The following is a 15035-nucleotide window of genomic DNA, read 5'->3' as shown; positions in this document are numbered from 1 at the left end:
GAGCGGAGCGCGGGGCGCCGCCCGGACGGGACGGGGCGGGCCGCGACGCGGAGGCCGGCCCAGCCCGGGGCGCGCGGGGGAGGCCCCGCGGCTCCGCCGGCGGCGCGGGGCGGGCGCGGCCCCGGGCGGCCCCGGAGCGGGCGCGAGGCGCGGGGCGCGGCGGGCGCCGGCCCGATCCGGCGGCGGCGCGATCCGGGCGCCGCGTTTTGCGGGCGGCGCTCCCCCCGCAGTGCGCTCGCGGCCCGGGCCGCGCTGTCAGCGCGCGCGAGCCAATGGGCGCGCAGCACAACACGCGTGCTGCCCTCCACATGGGCGCCCCGCGCCGCCGCGCGCCTTAAAGGGGCCGCGCCCGCCGCGCCCGCCCCGCGCACGTGCGGGGCCCGCACCCGCCGCGCCCGCCCCGCGCGCCCCCGGCCGGGACGAATAACGGCGCTGCGTTAAACGCCCGTCCCTTGCGGAGCGGCCCGTGCGAGAGCTGTGCCCCGCCCGGCACCGCGCTCGGATCCCCGCGGGAGGGGCTCGGCCCGGCGCTGCCCCCGCAGGGCTCCCGAGTTCTGTCCCGTTCCTGCAGAACCGTCCCGAGCTGCCCCGAGTCACAGGCTGTGGCTGCGTGTGACTGGGAGCTCTGGCGTGTCCTGTGCCGCACCTGGTGGGAGGCTGCACGGGACGGAACGGCCAAGCCCTTTCTGTGGATAAAGGCGAGGAAAGAAGGGAGCACGTTGGGAAAGGTCAGCGCCGCTCCTTTGGAAACACCTTCCAGTGCAGCACTTATGCGTAACTTGAGCAACGTTTTCCTTTGTAGAGCCCCTTTGTCATTAGCGTGCAAAACTAAATTGAACTTCAATTATCCACACAGAAATTTTCCATTCCAAGTCTCTGTCTCTGATTGACTTCAAGACACTGAAGTAAAGGGAAAGAAACTGATCAGAAAAAACAATTCTTCTCGTGGAAGGAATGGGATTGAAAAAAAAAACAATTTTCATGTGAGAATTTTTATTCTACTTAAAAACATTAAGGAATTCACAACCCAAAAACTACCCTGAGGAATGGCCTCGGAAGGTGACAAACCCAAACCCTCGTGAGCTGGGCCGTACTGGCTTGTGGAGCTTGGGGCTGACTCCAAAGTGCTCCTGTTCCCCAGTCAGGGTGATATCTTGTCCTTGCTCAGCGTGTGGCTGGTGGCCTCACGTACTGCACGCTCATCAGATCCTCCTCTGCACATGGAAGGAGTCATTTCCTCCTGGGCTTTGCCATGAACTCATTCCTGTGTTATCTGAATTCCTCACCACATAATGAGAGTATCATCACAATGCATGAGCAGAAGAGGTAGATAAGATGTAGATGTGGATAAAGCCTGGCCACAGTAACTCACCTGGTACCTTCAGGCATGGAGGGACGAGCTTCATTTCTCATGGAATTTCTCAGCTGCTTTCCACTCATCCATCTTCTCTGCAAACCACCTCACTCATTCCTCCCTGCAATGAATGAAGAAGTTTTAGCACCAGGAATGGCTTCCATCAGCCAGCCTGGTTCCCCAGAGCACTGCCCGGGCTGTGTGCTGAGCTCAGCCTGTGGAACAGCACCGTGGGCACCGTGAATCACACAGTGCACGTGGCCTTAGGGAGCTCAGACAGAGCTCTTTGGGGCGGACCAAACCTGACATCTCACAAGTTCTTCCCTTTGTAACCTGGATGTATTCAGGTATAATTTGCATGTGTTGTGTGTGCGTGTATATGTTACATCCAAAAATCATGCTGATCCCAGCAGAGGAGGCAAGGATGGCTCAGCACCTGGCAAACACAGCTGGAGAGCAGCAGCAGAGCCCCTGTGCTGGCTGTGCTGTGCCTGCTGCAGGGCTGTCACTCTGCAGGGCTTACACTGGGCAGCTGGCACTTCAAAAGGCAGGACATCCCCACAAGGTGATGTGATGCGTGGCTGGGGGAGATCACCTTCCAGCCAGGTACAGTGACATTTGCAGTGTTTATCTGATCACAGAACCACAGACCTACAGAATCACAGAACCACAGAATATCCTGAGCTGGAAGGGACCCACAAGGGTCATGGAGTCCATACCTTAGCCCTGCAGTGCCTGAGTATCATCCAAATGCTTCTTGAACTCTGTCAGTGCTGTGACCACTGCCCTGGGGAGCCTGTTCGTTCCTTCTCCAACCACCTCTCTCTGTGTGTAATCCTACAAACCACCTGGGCTTACTGTGCTCTCCAGACGGACTCAGACTGAAGAAGGAATTGCTATTCTGCCATCAAACCTGCTGTACAAACTGCACTGCTTACCACGGGACCTGCCCGGGACGTTACAGCCCAGCAGAGACCTCCTGGCTCTGTGCCCCTGCAGGGACCACAGACTCTCGGGTTTTAGTGGGTGAGACAAAACAATAGAAAGAAAAAAGGAGTCACTAGAGGAGTATATGGGCCATACAAGAGGCAGTGCTCTAATGGAGGGTACTTGATCAAACACAGCTTTTGAAAGAAACGTTTTCAGGTACATTTGAATAGCTTAGCAGGAGGCAAAACATTCCTTTTCCTGCCTGCTTGCATCTTTTGCAACACTAATCTCCAAGGAGAGTTGCTTGTTTTGAAACCTTGAGCTCTGTGGGCTCTCAACTGCTAAGCTGGCTCCTGGCTTTGGCAGCTCAAAGTATAAATCAGTGCCATTAAACATTCATATCAGAGTGATATTTCCTGATTAAATTTATTTATTGCAAGTTTTTGGACCTGGCCAATGCAGCAGCTTGGGTACACATCCAAAATCCATCAACTGTGTATTCATCTACCTCTGTAGGATTACATGGAGAGGTTTTTGCTGAATCATTTGACCCTGTTACTGGGGACAGCAATAAACCAGAACACTTAGATTGCCTGGGTTGACTTCGTGAACATTTTAGGGACAGCGTTTAAAACTTTGCATATGTGCCAGAAGTACCAAGAGGTCCAATTTCTATCCTGTTAAGCCCACACGAGGGAAGAGCAGGCACTGGGCTACCTCCACAACCCTGGCAGACACAGCCCTCAGGGGCTGGGGGCACCGAGGGGCAGAGGGGCTGGCTCTGAAGTCGGAGCTGTCCTTCCCCTCAGGCCGCCCAGCCTCGGGGACTCTGCTGGGGTTACACTGCTCTTCCTCACCTGGGCTACTCCTGACAACAACCCACAGGCAGGAGTCGCTTCCCAGGGAGAGCAGGCTCCTGTGGCTCCTGAGCAGATGGCACTGCAGGTGGTACTCTGGTGGCACTGCTGGAGCTGCCCATGTCCAGCCCTGTGCTGGGGGGCCAGGAGCCTCTTCAGTTTCCATCTGTGGTTCTAAAACTTTCAGTCAAATCCTGACTAATGTTTTTTTCATCTTTTCTAAAGATTAGATGTAACTTATAAGAATTCATACCTTTTGTCTCCTCACAAGCATATATAGGTTGAGAGGTGAGTCTTTTTACCTGTTTTGAGGAAATGCCAAGGGCATTTTATCTTCTTATCTGTGTATTATTTCCTGTTTAGTCAGTCCTTTAGATGGCATTGGATGATACTCATGATACTCATCCAATGATACTCATTGGATGGTACAGATATTGATCTCTACTATTTTGTGGCTGTAGTTGAGCCCAAAGGAAATCCCTCTGAAACACTCCGAGCGGTGAATTTGGATAGTACCTTAATCACAGAGCTGGGCTGTTGTACTCAGTAAATGCCTTTCTTTGTTTTCAGGGTTATTGATGGCATTTTATAAAGTTTGAATGGGCTTAGATTTATTTATATAAGATCATGATGATGATATTCATATATAGACAGTGCAGGAAAAACCAGCAGTGGTTATGGCATTCATCATCTTTCCTTATATCTGCCCTTCTCCCCCCAAAAAACAGACAAGATTTGAAAGGAGATGAAAATTGCCATTTGAGGATGACCCTGTCTTACAACGCCACAAGGATCACCTAATATCCTACACATATCCTATAATAGGGACGTGATGGATGTTTAAGCAAAACCCACTTCAGCTGTGCAGATGTGGAAGAATAACTGCAGTAGTGCTGGAGACCTGACAATCCCTTCCTGCTCTGCTGCTTGTTTCCTTTCTGGCTGTGCAGCAAACAGCTCCTCCGTGCTCCAACCATCCTCGGGATTTCTGTGGCCCTCGACCGGCAGTGGGTTCAGCTTTCTGGCAATATTCATCTCTGTGACTTTCCCGAGCTCAGAAATGACTCTCATTAATTTCCTGACTTTAGGTCACAAAGTCCCTGTGAACCAGGGATCCCCACCAGCGCTGGTGGCCGTGAGGGGACTGAGCTCTGTGTTCTGTACCCCGGATCAAAAACTCCCAGTATCCATCTGCCCCAGTTGGGATCCACGACTCAGCTTCCAGCACATGGGAATTTTGCACTTCCCCTACTCTGAATAAACAACTTTTCACTTCAGGCCACTGAATAATCCATCTGGAGTCACTGGAATACGTGACTGCCTAAATTTGTATCTCCTGCTTAAATGCTTTGTTGCTCAGGGCCTAAATTATGACTGAATGTAAATGATTAAATGAGTGTTAATTTTCCCTTTTCAAGCTTCACACCAAATAAGAAATCCCCCCAACTGTGCTAACATGAAAGCGGGAGTTTATCTCAATATTTTCATTTTGAAATTCAAGTACTGAATGCAGAAAAACCCACAAGGGTGAAAATAATTAGTGCTGTTTCCTACTGAACTATTCTGACTTTCTCTGTAATCCTTTTATTTAGGGTTTTAATGATGAAGAAATTCTTATTGTAAATATTTAATCATGGAGAGTGGTTAAGCAGGATGTGTGTGATGAATGGGTCCCACAGGTCTGCTGATATGGCTGAAAACTCCCGTTTCTCTGCAGCAGCACCTGACACCCACCCTCGGGCAGCGCCGGGAATGCCGACACTGGAATCACAAGGCCTCTAACTCTCCAGATTCCTCCTGGTTTTACCCACTAATCCCTGTACTGGTCCAGTAACTTCAGCATGACATAAGGACAGTTTTTACTATGCCAATAATTCATAATTCATTATATTTCTACTAGGAGGGCACATGCTGCTACAGACGAGCCTTAGAGAGATGGGCCCAAGGAACGTGACTGAAGAGCTCCCCTGGGATTCCCAAATGCTTGTTGGGCTCCTGGGGCTCACACCTCGGGCTGGCTTTTCAGGGCACGCTGCAGAAGCCTGTGGTCTTCACATGTGCAACCCAAGCATGTGCTCGGGTCCGGGTTTGAGTTCTGGATGTGGCCCATGTGGAAGTGCCAGGCGGTATCAGCCGTGCTGGTCTCTCAGCAGGTAAGAACCTGACCCTGTGTTGTTTGCAACGGTGCAGGGAACCTCCGTGCCACGGGAATGGACTGCAGTCAGCTGCAGAACCTGCTGCTGGAACTGCTGAGGAACAGGGGGAGGGAAAGGTCCATCCAAAGTCCATAGGCTGCATGCTGAGGTCTCCCAGGTTTGGAGCAATGGCTGACCCAGACATGAACACTGAACACATCATCCCAGGCCGCTGCAAATGATGGTCTGTGAAAAAATATCTGCTCGGAACGAGACAATTTAATCCACAAAATACGCAGAAAAACCCGAGCCTTGTCCGCGGAGAACTGGATTGGCCTCTGCGTGGCTTCGAGTCACCCTTTACCTGCACTAAAACCCGTGCCAAGTGATGAACCCTGGACACGACAGCTGCCGAGCGCTTTGATCCGAGCGGGCTCTGCTGCGCAGACGAACCCTCGGGATCGCTCTGTTCCCCCGCCCGGGGTCGGTGTCCGGGCTCGGTGTTTGGGGTCGGTGCTCGGGGTCTGTGTTCGGGGTCGGTGTTTGGGGTCGGTGTTTGGGGTCGGTGCTCGGGGTCTGTGTCCGGGGTCGGTATCTGGGGTCTGTGTCCGGGGTCGGTGCTCGGGGTCTGTGTCCGGGGTCGGTGTTCGGGGTCGGTATCTGGGGTCTGTGTCCGGGGTCGGTGTCCGGGGGCGCCGCTCGCCCCGAGCCCCGGGGCCGCCGAGCCCGGCAGGTCCGGCAGCCGCCGGCAGAGGGGGCTCCGCGCCGCCGCATCCCGGCCCCGATCCCGCAGCGATCCCGCCGCATCCCGGCCCCGATCCCGCAGCGATCCCGCCGCATCCCGGCCCCGATCCCGCAGCGATCCCGCCGCATCCCGGCCCCGATCCCGCAGCGATCCCGGCAGCAGCGGCACAGCTGGAGTGCGCAAACCGCGTGGGGTGTTTGCGGAGCTTCCCAAAACGCCGGTATTAAACTCGCAGCCCAGCGAGCGGGCGATAATTAGCTGCAACAGCTAATGAGCAATGGCAATGAGCGTCATGAAAGAAAGGGGTTCTGCTGTTTCTGTTTCAAAGAACAATATCATTTCAATCCAGCAAACATTTCTAGATGGATCCTCCAGCCCGGCGATCACTTTTGGTGCTGTCCTGACCTTCCTGCAGCAATTCCTGCAGGGTTTGATGGGATATTGGGAAGAAATTCTTCCCTCTAAGGATGGTGAGGCTCTGGCACAGGTTGTCCACAGAAGCTGTGGCTGCCTGGGAGTGTCCAAGACCAGGTTGGACAGGGTTTGGAGCAACCTAGGATAGTGGAAGGTGTCTCTGCCCATGGCAGAGGGTGGAACTGGATGAGCTTTGAGGTCCCTCCCGGCCCAAACCCATCTGTGGAGGGAGAGCAGTTTCTATCTCGTGCAGCATTTGCGAGATCTGTACACATCACACCAGTCCTTGTCTTTAATGCAGCCCCACTAAGAGCTGTGCAAGTCTGCAACTAAAATAAAACCAACCCAACCAAAACAGAACACGCTGGAGAAACAGGCAAGTTAAGGATATGAGAGTTTGGATGGGTGAACCTCATCCACCTGGACCATGGAGAGGGATGTGCAATGTAAAACAGGCCTGAATTTTCTAAGCTAGGCACCCACACACAGAGCTGGTGCTGCTGCTGGACAGGATGCCCCGTGGTTCCCCTCAGTGAAGAGGCTGACCTCGCTCGAGGCCCTGCGCTGCAGAACTGGCCTCAGCCTGGCCCTGCCATCCCTGCCCGGGATCCCTGTCTCCATCTCTGTGCACCCAAGGGCAAGCAGGGCTGCTGGGGGCAGGGTGCAAAGCACCACGAGCAGCCATCCATCCCCAGCCCTGAGCAATCCCTGTCAAAAACCCCACTGCAAACATCAGCCTCAGACATGGGGTCAATACCTGACTGTGTGAGGATAATGCACTGCCTTGATGAAGGCATGGAGCAGTTTGGTACCAGCATGGTGTGATTCCAGTTCCTGAGGGGTTTCATACAGAGGATCAGCCATTTGATGGATGGAGGCTGGTGTATTTAGGGGAGATTATTACAGGGCTATTATAATTACAGTGGCATTTGGACTTGTCTGGAGCAGTGTTCCTCAGCTGTCAGGCTGCTCTCTGGGGTAGCTGCGACCTCTGAGGAACTGGGCTACAGAAAATGGGAGAAAAATATTTGCTGCTCCCTGCAAGTTCATTCAAATTGAGGACTCAGCAAAAGAACACTTAATAGATGTTTCTTGCCTTTGATGAGTTAACGAAAGCTGACCCAGCTCAAGAGGAAAATTGACACATTCCACTCTGTTTGCTACAGTCAGTAAAGATGCAGAATATTAAAAATAAAATGAAGTTATTAGAGAAATTACAAACCTATCATCAACATCTGAACAAGACTTAAATTCACACAAGAGTGTATTAAGCTCTTCAGAAGTGGAGTATCTGCACAAGGACAGTGCAAACACCAGCTAAATAACTTCTGTGCCAACATGCTCTTTTATTTTTAAATGTATTCTACAATACACATGTGTGACAATAGGTGTTTGGATGGCACAAGCCAATTCAATTTGACAAAAGTTCTGAAAAAGAGTTTTGTTTAGATTTATGATAAACAGCTGCATGGTTCATAAAAAGACAATTTTCCCTTTCTTTCTCTGTGTACTCATGCTTGTATCGATCATTTCAATATCATAATATATGGCCATATTAAAATGGAAGGATAGCAAAAGCTGGTTTTAAGGAACAGCAGCTCTACAATAAAGCTTTGTGCTTACAGTGGGATAGCACTACTGGACACTATAAAATAAAACCTCAATAACAAAACAATGGTAGAATCAATCCCCTTTTTTTAAAGCAGACACTGAAAAGTAAGAGAGTTGGAAGTTTGGCTATATCCTACCACTGCCATTGTCTGGGTCTGCTCTAGGAAGGGCCAGAGCCATCAAACAGCCACAGTCTGGGTTAGAAGGCAATGTGCATATAAATTATTCAGCACTCTCAAATCTAAAAATCAATGGTCTATGCCACGTAATCCAGCTTAATGTAACAGCCAGAAAACCCATTTGTGAGTAATTTCAGATTAGGTTTTCCCACAAACCTCAAGGACTGAATAGCAACAGGGAACAAGAGGCAGGAGCCTTGGCCCCCTCGCGTTACCACACGTACCCACACACCGTTCTGTGGGTGACAAGCTGGGGTGACAGCGGGCCCTGTGCCTCAGAGCTGGCTGCTCTGACCTTTATTAATTAATTAACTAATGAGGAGCTCTACATCAAATGCTGACAAAGGTGTTTATTCCATTCTTACTCCCTGGAGCAGCAGCACTGTTGCTGCTGGGGCCCTCCCACACCTCTCAGTGGTGCAGGGCCTGGGGTCTCACTGGTGGCTGCAGCCCCGTGACCGACGGACGTGCGGCACAAACACAGACACGGAGAGTAAATTCATCTGCATTCCCTCCAGCACCACGCACACTATCAGGGCTTCAATAATTAATACTCTGGCTTATGATGTACCTTTCACCCCAGGATCTCAAAGCACTCTGCAGTGTGTAGGGATGGATTTTTATATTGCTGGAGTAAATAGGGTAGAGAAAGATTAACTGATTGACCAAGGTCATGCTGCGTTAACGTTTTATTTCTGCCCTAGCGTTTAACTGGATAGCTGCTGTGACCTTGGAAAGCTGGAAGAAAGCTGCATTTTAAAGCTAACAATGTAAGGATAATCTCCCCTAAAGTGTACCATATGTTTGTGATTAGGCAAAAGAAAAAGCTTCAGAAGAATTGCTGGTCGTGCGAGTGCTTGCAGTGTTCTCCAGGGTATAATAGCTGGAATTTTCAGCGGAGCCTGAGAGAAGTGGTTACAAAGCTCCCCCTTCATTTTAAGGAGAAATGGTTACTCAGCATCCCTGAGCTCTGCTGGAAAATCGAGCTTGCTTATCCAGGAAAGTTTCCCAATTAGAAAAGCTGAGGTGATGAGGTGAGACCATGGAACGCCTGTACATGCTGCCCTGTTCCCATGGAAGGTTTGATACAGGGAGCTCAAGATGCCACCACGAAACCAAAAATGAAATATTTTAGCAATGGACACTGGTCTGCAAGGATGTGGAGCTGTTAAAGCAAGGCTGACAATCGAATAAGTCAAAATGGATTAGTAGATTAAAAAAAATAGGCCGATCACTACAAAGGTGCTCAGGATCAAATGTGTTCTGCCCTGCCTGACTCTGGGCTCTGCACATGAGTCCACTCCTCCTGCTGAGCTGTGTCCCCTCCAGCTGATTCCCCCCACAAAAACTGCCCTCAGCAACGACTGCTTTAGGCCTCTCTGATCATTTTGTGCCATCAGCACTCACAAGCTCACCCGGGGTGTGTGCTCCAGCCACCCCATGGCACAGGCCTGTGCCAGGAGCCCCCGTGCTGCCCTCCTGCACAGCCCGCGCTGCCACCAGCGCCAGCCCGGCCGTCCCAGGGTGTCAGCTGGGCTGGCGGCCTCTTGTGACACAGAGAAACTCAACTCGTTGCCAAGGATTCCCCAAGGGGATGAGGATGTTGTCACGTTCAACTGTCTTGTCTTGCGGCCCTAAACTGATGCTGCAAAGCCACACCAGCCACAAATCCCAACCAGAAGCCCTCAGATGAGAGCTCTGGGCTGCAGGAAAGGAGCCACTTGACTTGGCAGGGAAAGAAAACAAATCTTTTTTCTCCACGGCTCCCCCAGAAGTGAGTCAGTAGGCCTGACGAACAGAAAACACAAGTTGCCATAGAAACTCACATGCCTTCCACCAGGCAGAGAAAAAAATGTAGGCCAATATTTCTGCTTAGCTGGCTCCTGCTCTGGCTGCTGCTGCCCACTGCGTCCCAGGGCTCCATCAGCAACTTGCAGTCATTTTGCCCCCAGTTGTGACAGGCCCTTGCCCCACTGTGCCCTTGCACAAGTGGACACACGGGCACACGCAGGGACAGGGACACCACAGTCACTGAACCAGCACCAGGCTGTTGTTGGGGAACCCTGGACAAGGAGCCCACTGACCACAGCAGTGATGGGAAGAGCCCCTGGCATGGCAGCCCAAACCCACCATGAGCAGCACCTTCCCTGGCCCTCTGCTGGCAGGGAGGGCTGGAAGAAGAGCGGGAGTAATGGCTTTGAAATGGAATGTTTGTGCTGGATTGTTGCAGTCACTTTTGATTTAAATAAATGCCTGTTTCTCCTCCGCAGAACAAGGGTGAGCCCCTGGCAGGGTGTAAAGGTGCGTGGGTCACCCATGTGGGCAGTGCCCTCGGGATGCTCCCAGAGCAGCAGTTAGGGATGCGTGCGATCACCACTGAAGCAGCCTTTGCTTTATTGTGTTCCCTGAGCACATGCTATTGTTGGGGTTCACTTTTATTTGTGCCACAGGGTAAGTTGCTTTCCTTCTTCCCTTGCTCCTTTGCTTGTGGATTGCATTTTCTTGTAGATTGCCCAGTGGCCTCCTGGATATTCAGCAAGCTGTTATGCTGTAACTGGGCCATAAATAAAACCAGTGTAGCAAAGGGAAGAAAATCCACTTTCCCCCTATTTTTACCCGTAATTTTTTGTGACTCACTTCTGAGTTAAAAAAAACTCCAGACAGAATAGAGCTTTGAAACTTTGTATTTGGGCACAGACCAGTGCCAACCCAGTACTCAGCTTTGCCCAGGATCGCCCAGTGGGTTGTCAGAGCCCAGGGTGACACAGCCATGAGGTGACAGACAGCTGGCCCCACGCCAGCCCTGTGCCCTGTGCCAAGTGCTGGTTCCATCACGGACAGTTAAAGGAACGTGACCAAAATGGTGGAGAAAGCCTTCTCCCCCAGAGCAGGGCCCATCACCCAGCCACCAGCACAGAGAGGGTATTTGTCAGCTCAGCTCAATAGTCTCCAGAAAATGTACGATCAGGGGCAGAATTTTAAAGAGCTGCCTGTGGTTAATGAATGGACTCAAGATCTTGACAGCTGGAGAGACAGGTGGTGCGTGGTAACACCTTTCCTCTGAAAGGACTTTTGGTTTGGGGGAAAAGGGAGGATCTCAGTCTGTAAATGATCTGTCGTTTGGGCAGTTATGTGACTGTTGGGTTTAACATGATTTTCAAACCTCTCCAGGTAAAGACAGTTTAATGCAATTATCTACTGATTGTGAATGAAGACATATCCATAAAAAACAAATTCCTACAACACATTTACTTTAAGACATCCTAGCAGAAAAAGGCTTCTTTTTGTAAAATAACAAGTGAAAGAAAAATAAAGAACGAATGGAACTGTTTTATTCTTTTTAAAAATGGCAGAAGAGGACAGTTCAGCCATGCTTCTCCCCAGCTGCTGAGCTCCAGCAGCCCCTCATACCCAGGCAGCCCCACAGAGCTGGCAGGGCATCCACAGAGCTCCATAGGGCATGAGGAACCCACTTCCAGAGTGGCACTGGGCATTCCTGGATTTGCTAAGAAAGGCCTTAGGAAAGGGACTTCTCACCCTCCTCTGTTTACCCTGACACCACTTGTTTTGGGCTGTTTTGTTTTCACTACCTCAAGAGCTTTTTTTCCATGACAAGATCTGCCTGTTTCAGTGGTGACACCAATATCTCCCCTGTTTTTAGTAGTTACTGTAACATAGCAAGCTAATGATCACTGGGTTTATTTTAGATATCTGCTTTGGGAGGGCAAGAGTCAGTAAAACTTATTTTACAGTTAAAAATCATTGCATGGGTTTAACAAAAGTAGAACAAAATTCAAGAGAAACTTTGCAATGTTTTCACAGGGGAAGTGAGAGTCTAATTCTGTGGCTGCCACTGCTGGATTCAGTATGTGGGGCACTTCCCACTGGGAAGGAGTAAGTAAGATAATGTAGAGTTAAAAAAATAAAAGTCCTAAACTTACTACAGGATGAGAACTTGAGAGCATGCTAAAACTCAACAATAGTTTATAGAAGGTCAAACTTTTGCAAACACCAAACCTGACCCTACAAACAGGATCACTTGGTGAGCCCCACCCCAGCTCAGGGCAAGGGGCCTTCAGTCCCTTGTGTGTTGGCTGAAGCCATACTCACACTCAGTCTTAAAAATAGAGTTTCCCATTTGGAAAGTATCATTAAGTCTTTAGAAATATAAAAATTGTGCAGAATTGCAACTGAAAAACCCTTCATTCAAAAGGAAAGCAAATCTTTCTCTTTGCAGTTGTGAAAATGCAGGAGGAATGTGATCCCTGAGAGCATGGGCTGCAGCCAAGCACGGGGCCAGCCATGCCATTTCAGTCTTTGTAAGATGGAGAAAGTACCAGTATTCATATGTACACACTGGGTTTGTGTTGACATTGAAAGCAACACTATAAAAGAAGAGCCACAGAGGAAATTTTCAGTTCAGGAACAAGTAACAGGTAACCAACCTCCCAATGTGCTGAATTCAAATGTTAACTCTCCATACTGAAGCCACCAGAGCTCCCTCATACAGAGCTTTTCATGTTGGAAGGAAGGGAGCTAATTGGTGACTGATCAAAGATTTCTGCCTGGTAATTTACAATCATTTGGGGTCAGGATTCCTGTGGAGAGGAAAAGCGAGCATCAGTAGGATGCTAAATGATGAAAGTCTCCTATGGAGGTGATCTCCCCCAGCCACACATCACATGGGGAGAGGAGGGGAGGCTCCTACCAGCTGGTGGGTTGTGAGATTTGTGGGCCTCTGGGTAGTTCTGCAGACCTGACCCAAGGCTGAGCTTTTACACCCCATTCCACTTGGGACAAAACCCGACAGAGCATCTTCACAGCTCTAACTGTGACTCCACACGTGCATCTCCACATCATGGAGAGGAGCAGCTGCTGCCTTCATTGATTTCCATGGCCTGGGTCATCCAGGCACAGCCAGCAGGAGATGGAACCACTGATGGAGCTCCCACCCCTCTCGGCTGTGCACAGAAAGCAGCTCTGCTCCTGCACAGTGTCACAGTTCACCCCGGGCAGGCCTCGGGTGGACGAAGCCCTGCTGGTGCTGGGCACTGTCTGAACACTCCAACAGCCTCTGCCAGGGCCAGGCTCTGCTCTCTGTCCCCACACCCTGCTGAAAGCAGTGTCAGTATGGCTGCATGTACTGTGCTGGATTTAACTGTCAGTGTTCTGGGTACCAAATTGTCTTTATACTATTAAGGGTTGAAAGGGAATGTTCCATACTACTGTAAAGTGTGCTGTGCTGGCAATTTCAACTGCTTTTAATAATCCTAGATAATTTTTTCTCCCACTTTGTCCCGATTTGAAAGCTCAATTAATTTTGAGCTACAACTCTGTCTATCATTTCAACCACATGTGGCAGAGCGAGAATTCATGTGAGATAGTGGTTAATTTTTGGTATCTTCTGCGGCCTAATGACAGGTGTGCTGTCCTAAATAATTATCTTTCAAAAAGGGATCCCCTTAACCCTTCTCTGAAACTGAGTAGTGATCTCTGTTTTACTTCATTAAGCTCTTGACAGCTCAATGTACTCACATCTGTTACTGTTTGGTAGTTTGATTCCAAGAACACAAATTGCTTCAAGAACTGGCAACAAATTCATTCAGGCTCATGATGCAGATCAAAATCCATCTGTTTACTAATCAAAAGCCATATTTTAATCGCAGTACAGCAGTGGTGTCAGCAATATCCTAACTTAGACCTTCTCTCTGCCCTAAACATGATAGGTAGAACTCTTCCTGTAAGCTGCATTTATTTGAATTGGATGTTTAAAATGCATCCAAGGATTCTGGAGTCTGATACTTCACCCCTTGCCTACCAGATTTGATCAATCTGCTCACCCTGGACTAGGCCATCAGTTTGTAACTACAAGATGAACCTCGAAGTCTATTACATCAGTCACTTCTGATATGATTCTAAATTATATCAAGAGAGGAAAACAATGTGATGAATCAAATTCTAACTTGATTTTCCAATTATTTGTTTATGGAGTAAAATCTTTTGCCTGATAAAGATGACTAATGTCTACAAAAGTCCACCTGTGCTCAGGTGTCCCAGAAGGACAAAATAAGAAATAACAGTTTGCACTGGGAGAGCATTACAGGAGTGCTCATCAGCACTTGGGTGGGTAACACTCCAACCTGACACGGGCTGAGCCTGGCCTGGCAAGTGAGCCACTGCCTGGGATCCACCTCAGATCCAGAGCAGGGGCAAACAGTCCTGCCAAATGGACAATGGCATGGGAGCAGCTCATGGGAGGAGAACACGGCCCACAGAGCCCTCCCAGGAAGGGTGGGGACCACCAAGGCCATCAGCTCTGCCCTCTGTCACTCGGGGGGGAAGAGAACGCAGATGAACCACTGAGTATTCCAGTTCCTTTGGGATGAGAGATGGATGTGAGCACAATGCAAGACCGTGACTTTTTGGTTCTTCATCTTCTCAGAAAAATACAGGAGCAGATCAAAACAGACAAGGCACATTGGGAGTCAGAGAGAAGAAAACAGTAAGTGAGGCTGTAAGGACTCTGCTGACTGGCTGCAGCTCCTGTGGAGAGTCTGCTCAGGTGAGGGAATCTGTAGATTTACCTTCAAAAATGCAAATCCTAGAGAAAGGCTTACATTGCACTTTGAGACAGATCAGCATATGGCTGTAGGTGTCAGCTGCTCACTGCAAGGGCAGTTTGATTTTAGAAGAGTGAGTGAGATGTAAAATTATGCCATATCATTTAACTGGGAGTCCTGCAGCACTGTCAGTGGATGGCAAATGTGGAGTGGTTGGAGACTGTTATAGGATAATCACCTCTTCAAATGA

General features: G+C 49.9%; 1 protein-coding gene and 1 long non-coding RNA gene across 2 annotated transcripts in view; one reads left to right on the top strand and one right to left on the bottom strand.

The window, feature by feature from the left end:
• MNT (MAX network transcriptional repressor) overlaps window positions 1–15035 on the bottom strand; it is a 73156-nt gene that overhangs the window by 32374 nt on the left and 25747 nt on the right. The window contains exon 3 of the mRNA XM_027751688.2: window positions 1373–1475. Coding sequence (XP_027607489.2) covers window positions 1373–1406 — 34 coding nt within the window. The 5' untranslated portion in view covers window positions 1407–1475. The remainder of the gene's footprint in view (window positions 1–1372; window positions 1476–15035) is intronic.
• LOC120324431 lies at window positions 495–4418 on the top strand. Its single transcript, XR_005565736.1, has 2 exons — window positions 495–2500; window positions 3870–4418. It is a non-coding gene; the product is annotated as an uncharacterized LOC120324431 (long non-coding RNA).

Source organism: Pipra filicauda, unplaced genomic scaffold (genome assembly GCF_003945595.2).
Source record: "Pipra filicauda isolate LSUMZ 115617 unplaced genomic scaffold, ASM394559v2 scaffold120_size2142806_pilon, whole genome shotgun sequence".
NCBI lineage: Eukaryota > Metazoa > Chordata > Aves > Passeriformes > Pipridae > Pipra > Pipra filicauda.
This window is presented reverse-complemented; position numbering and strand designations above follow the sequence as displayed.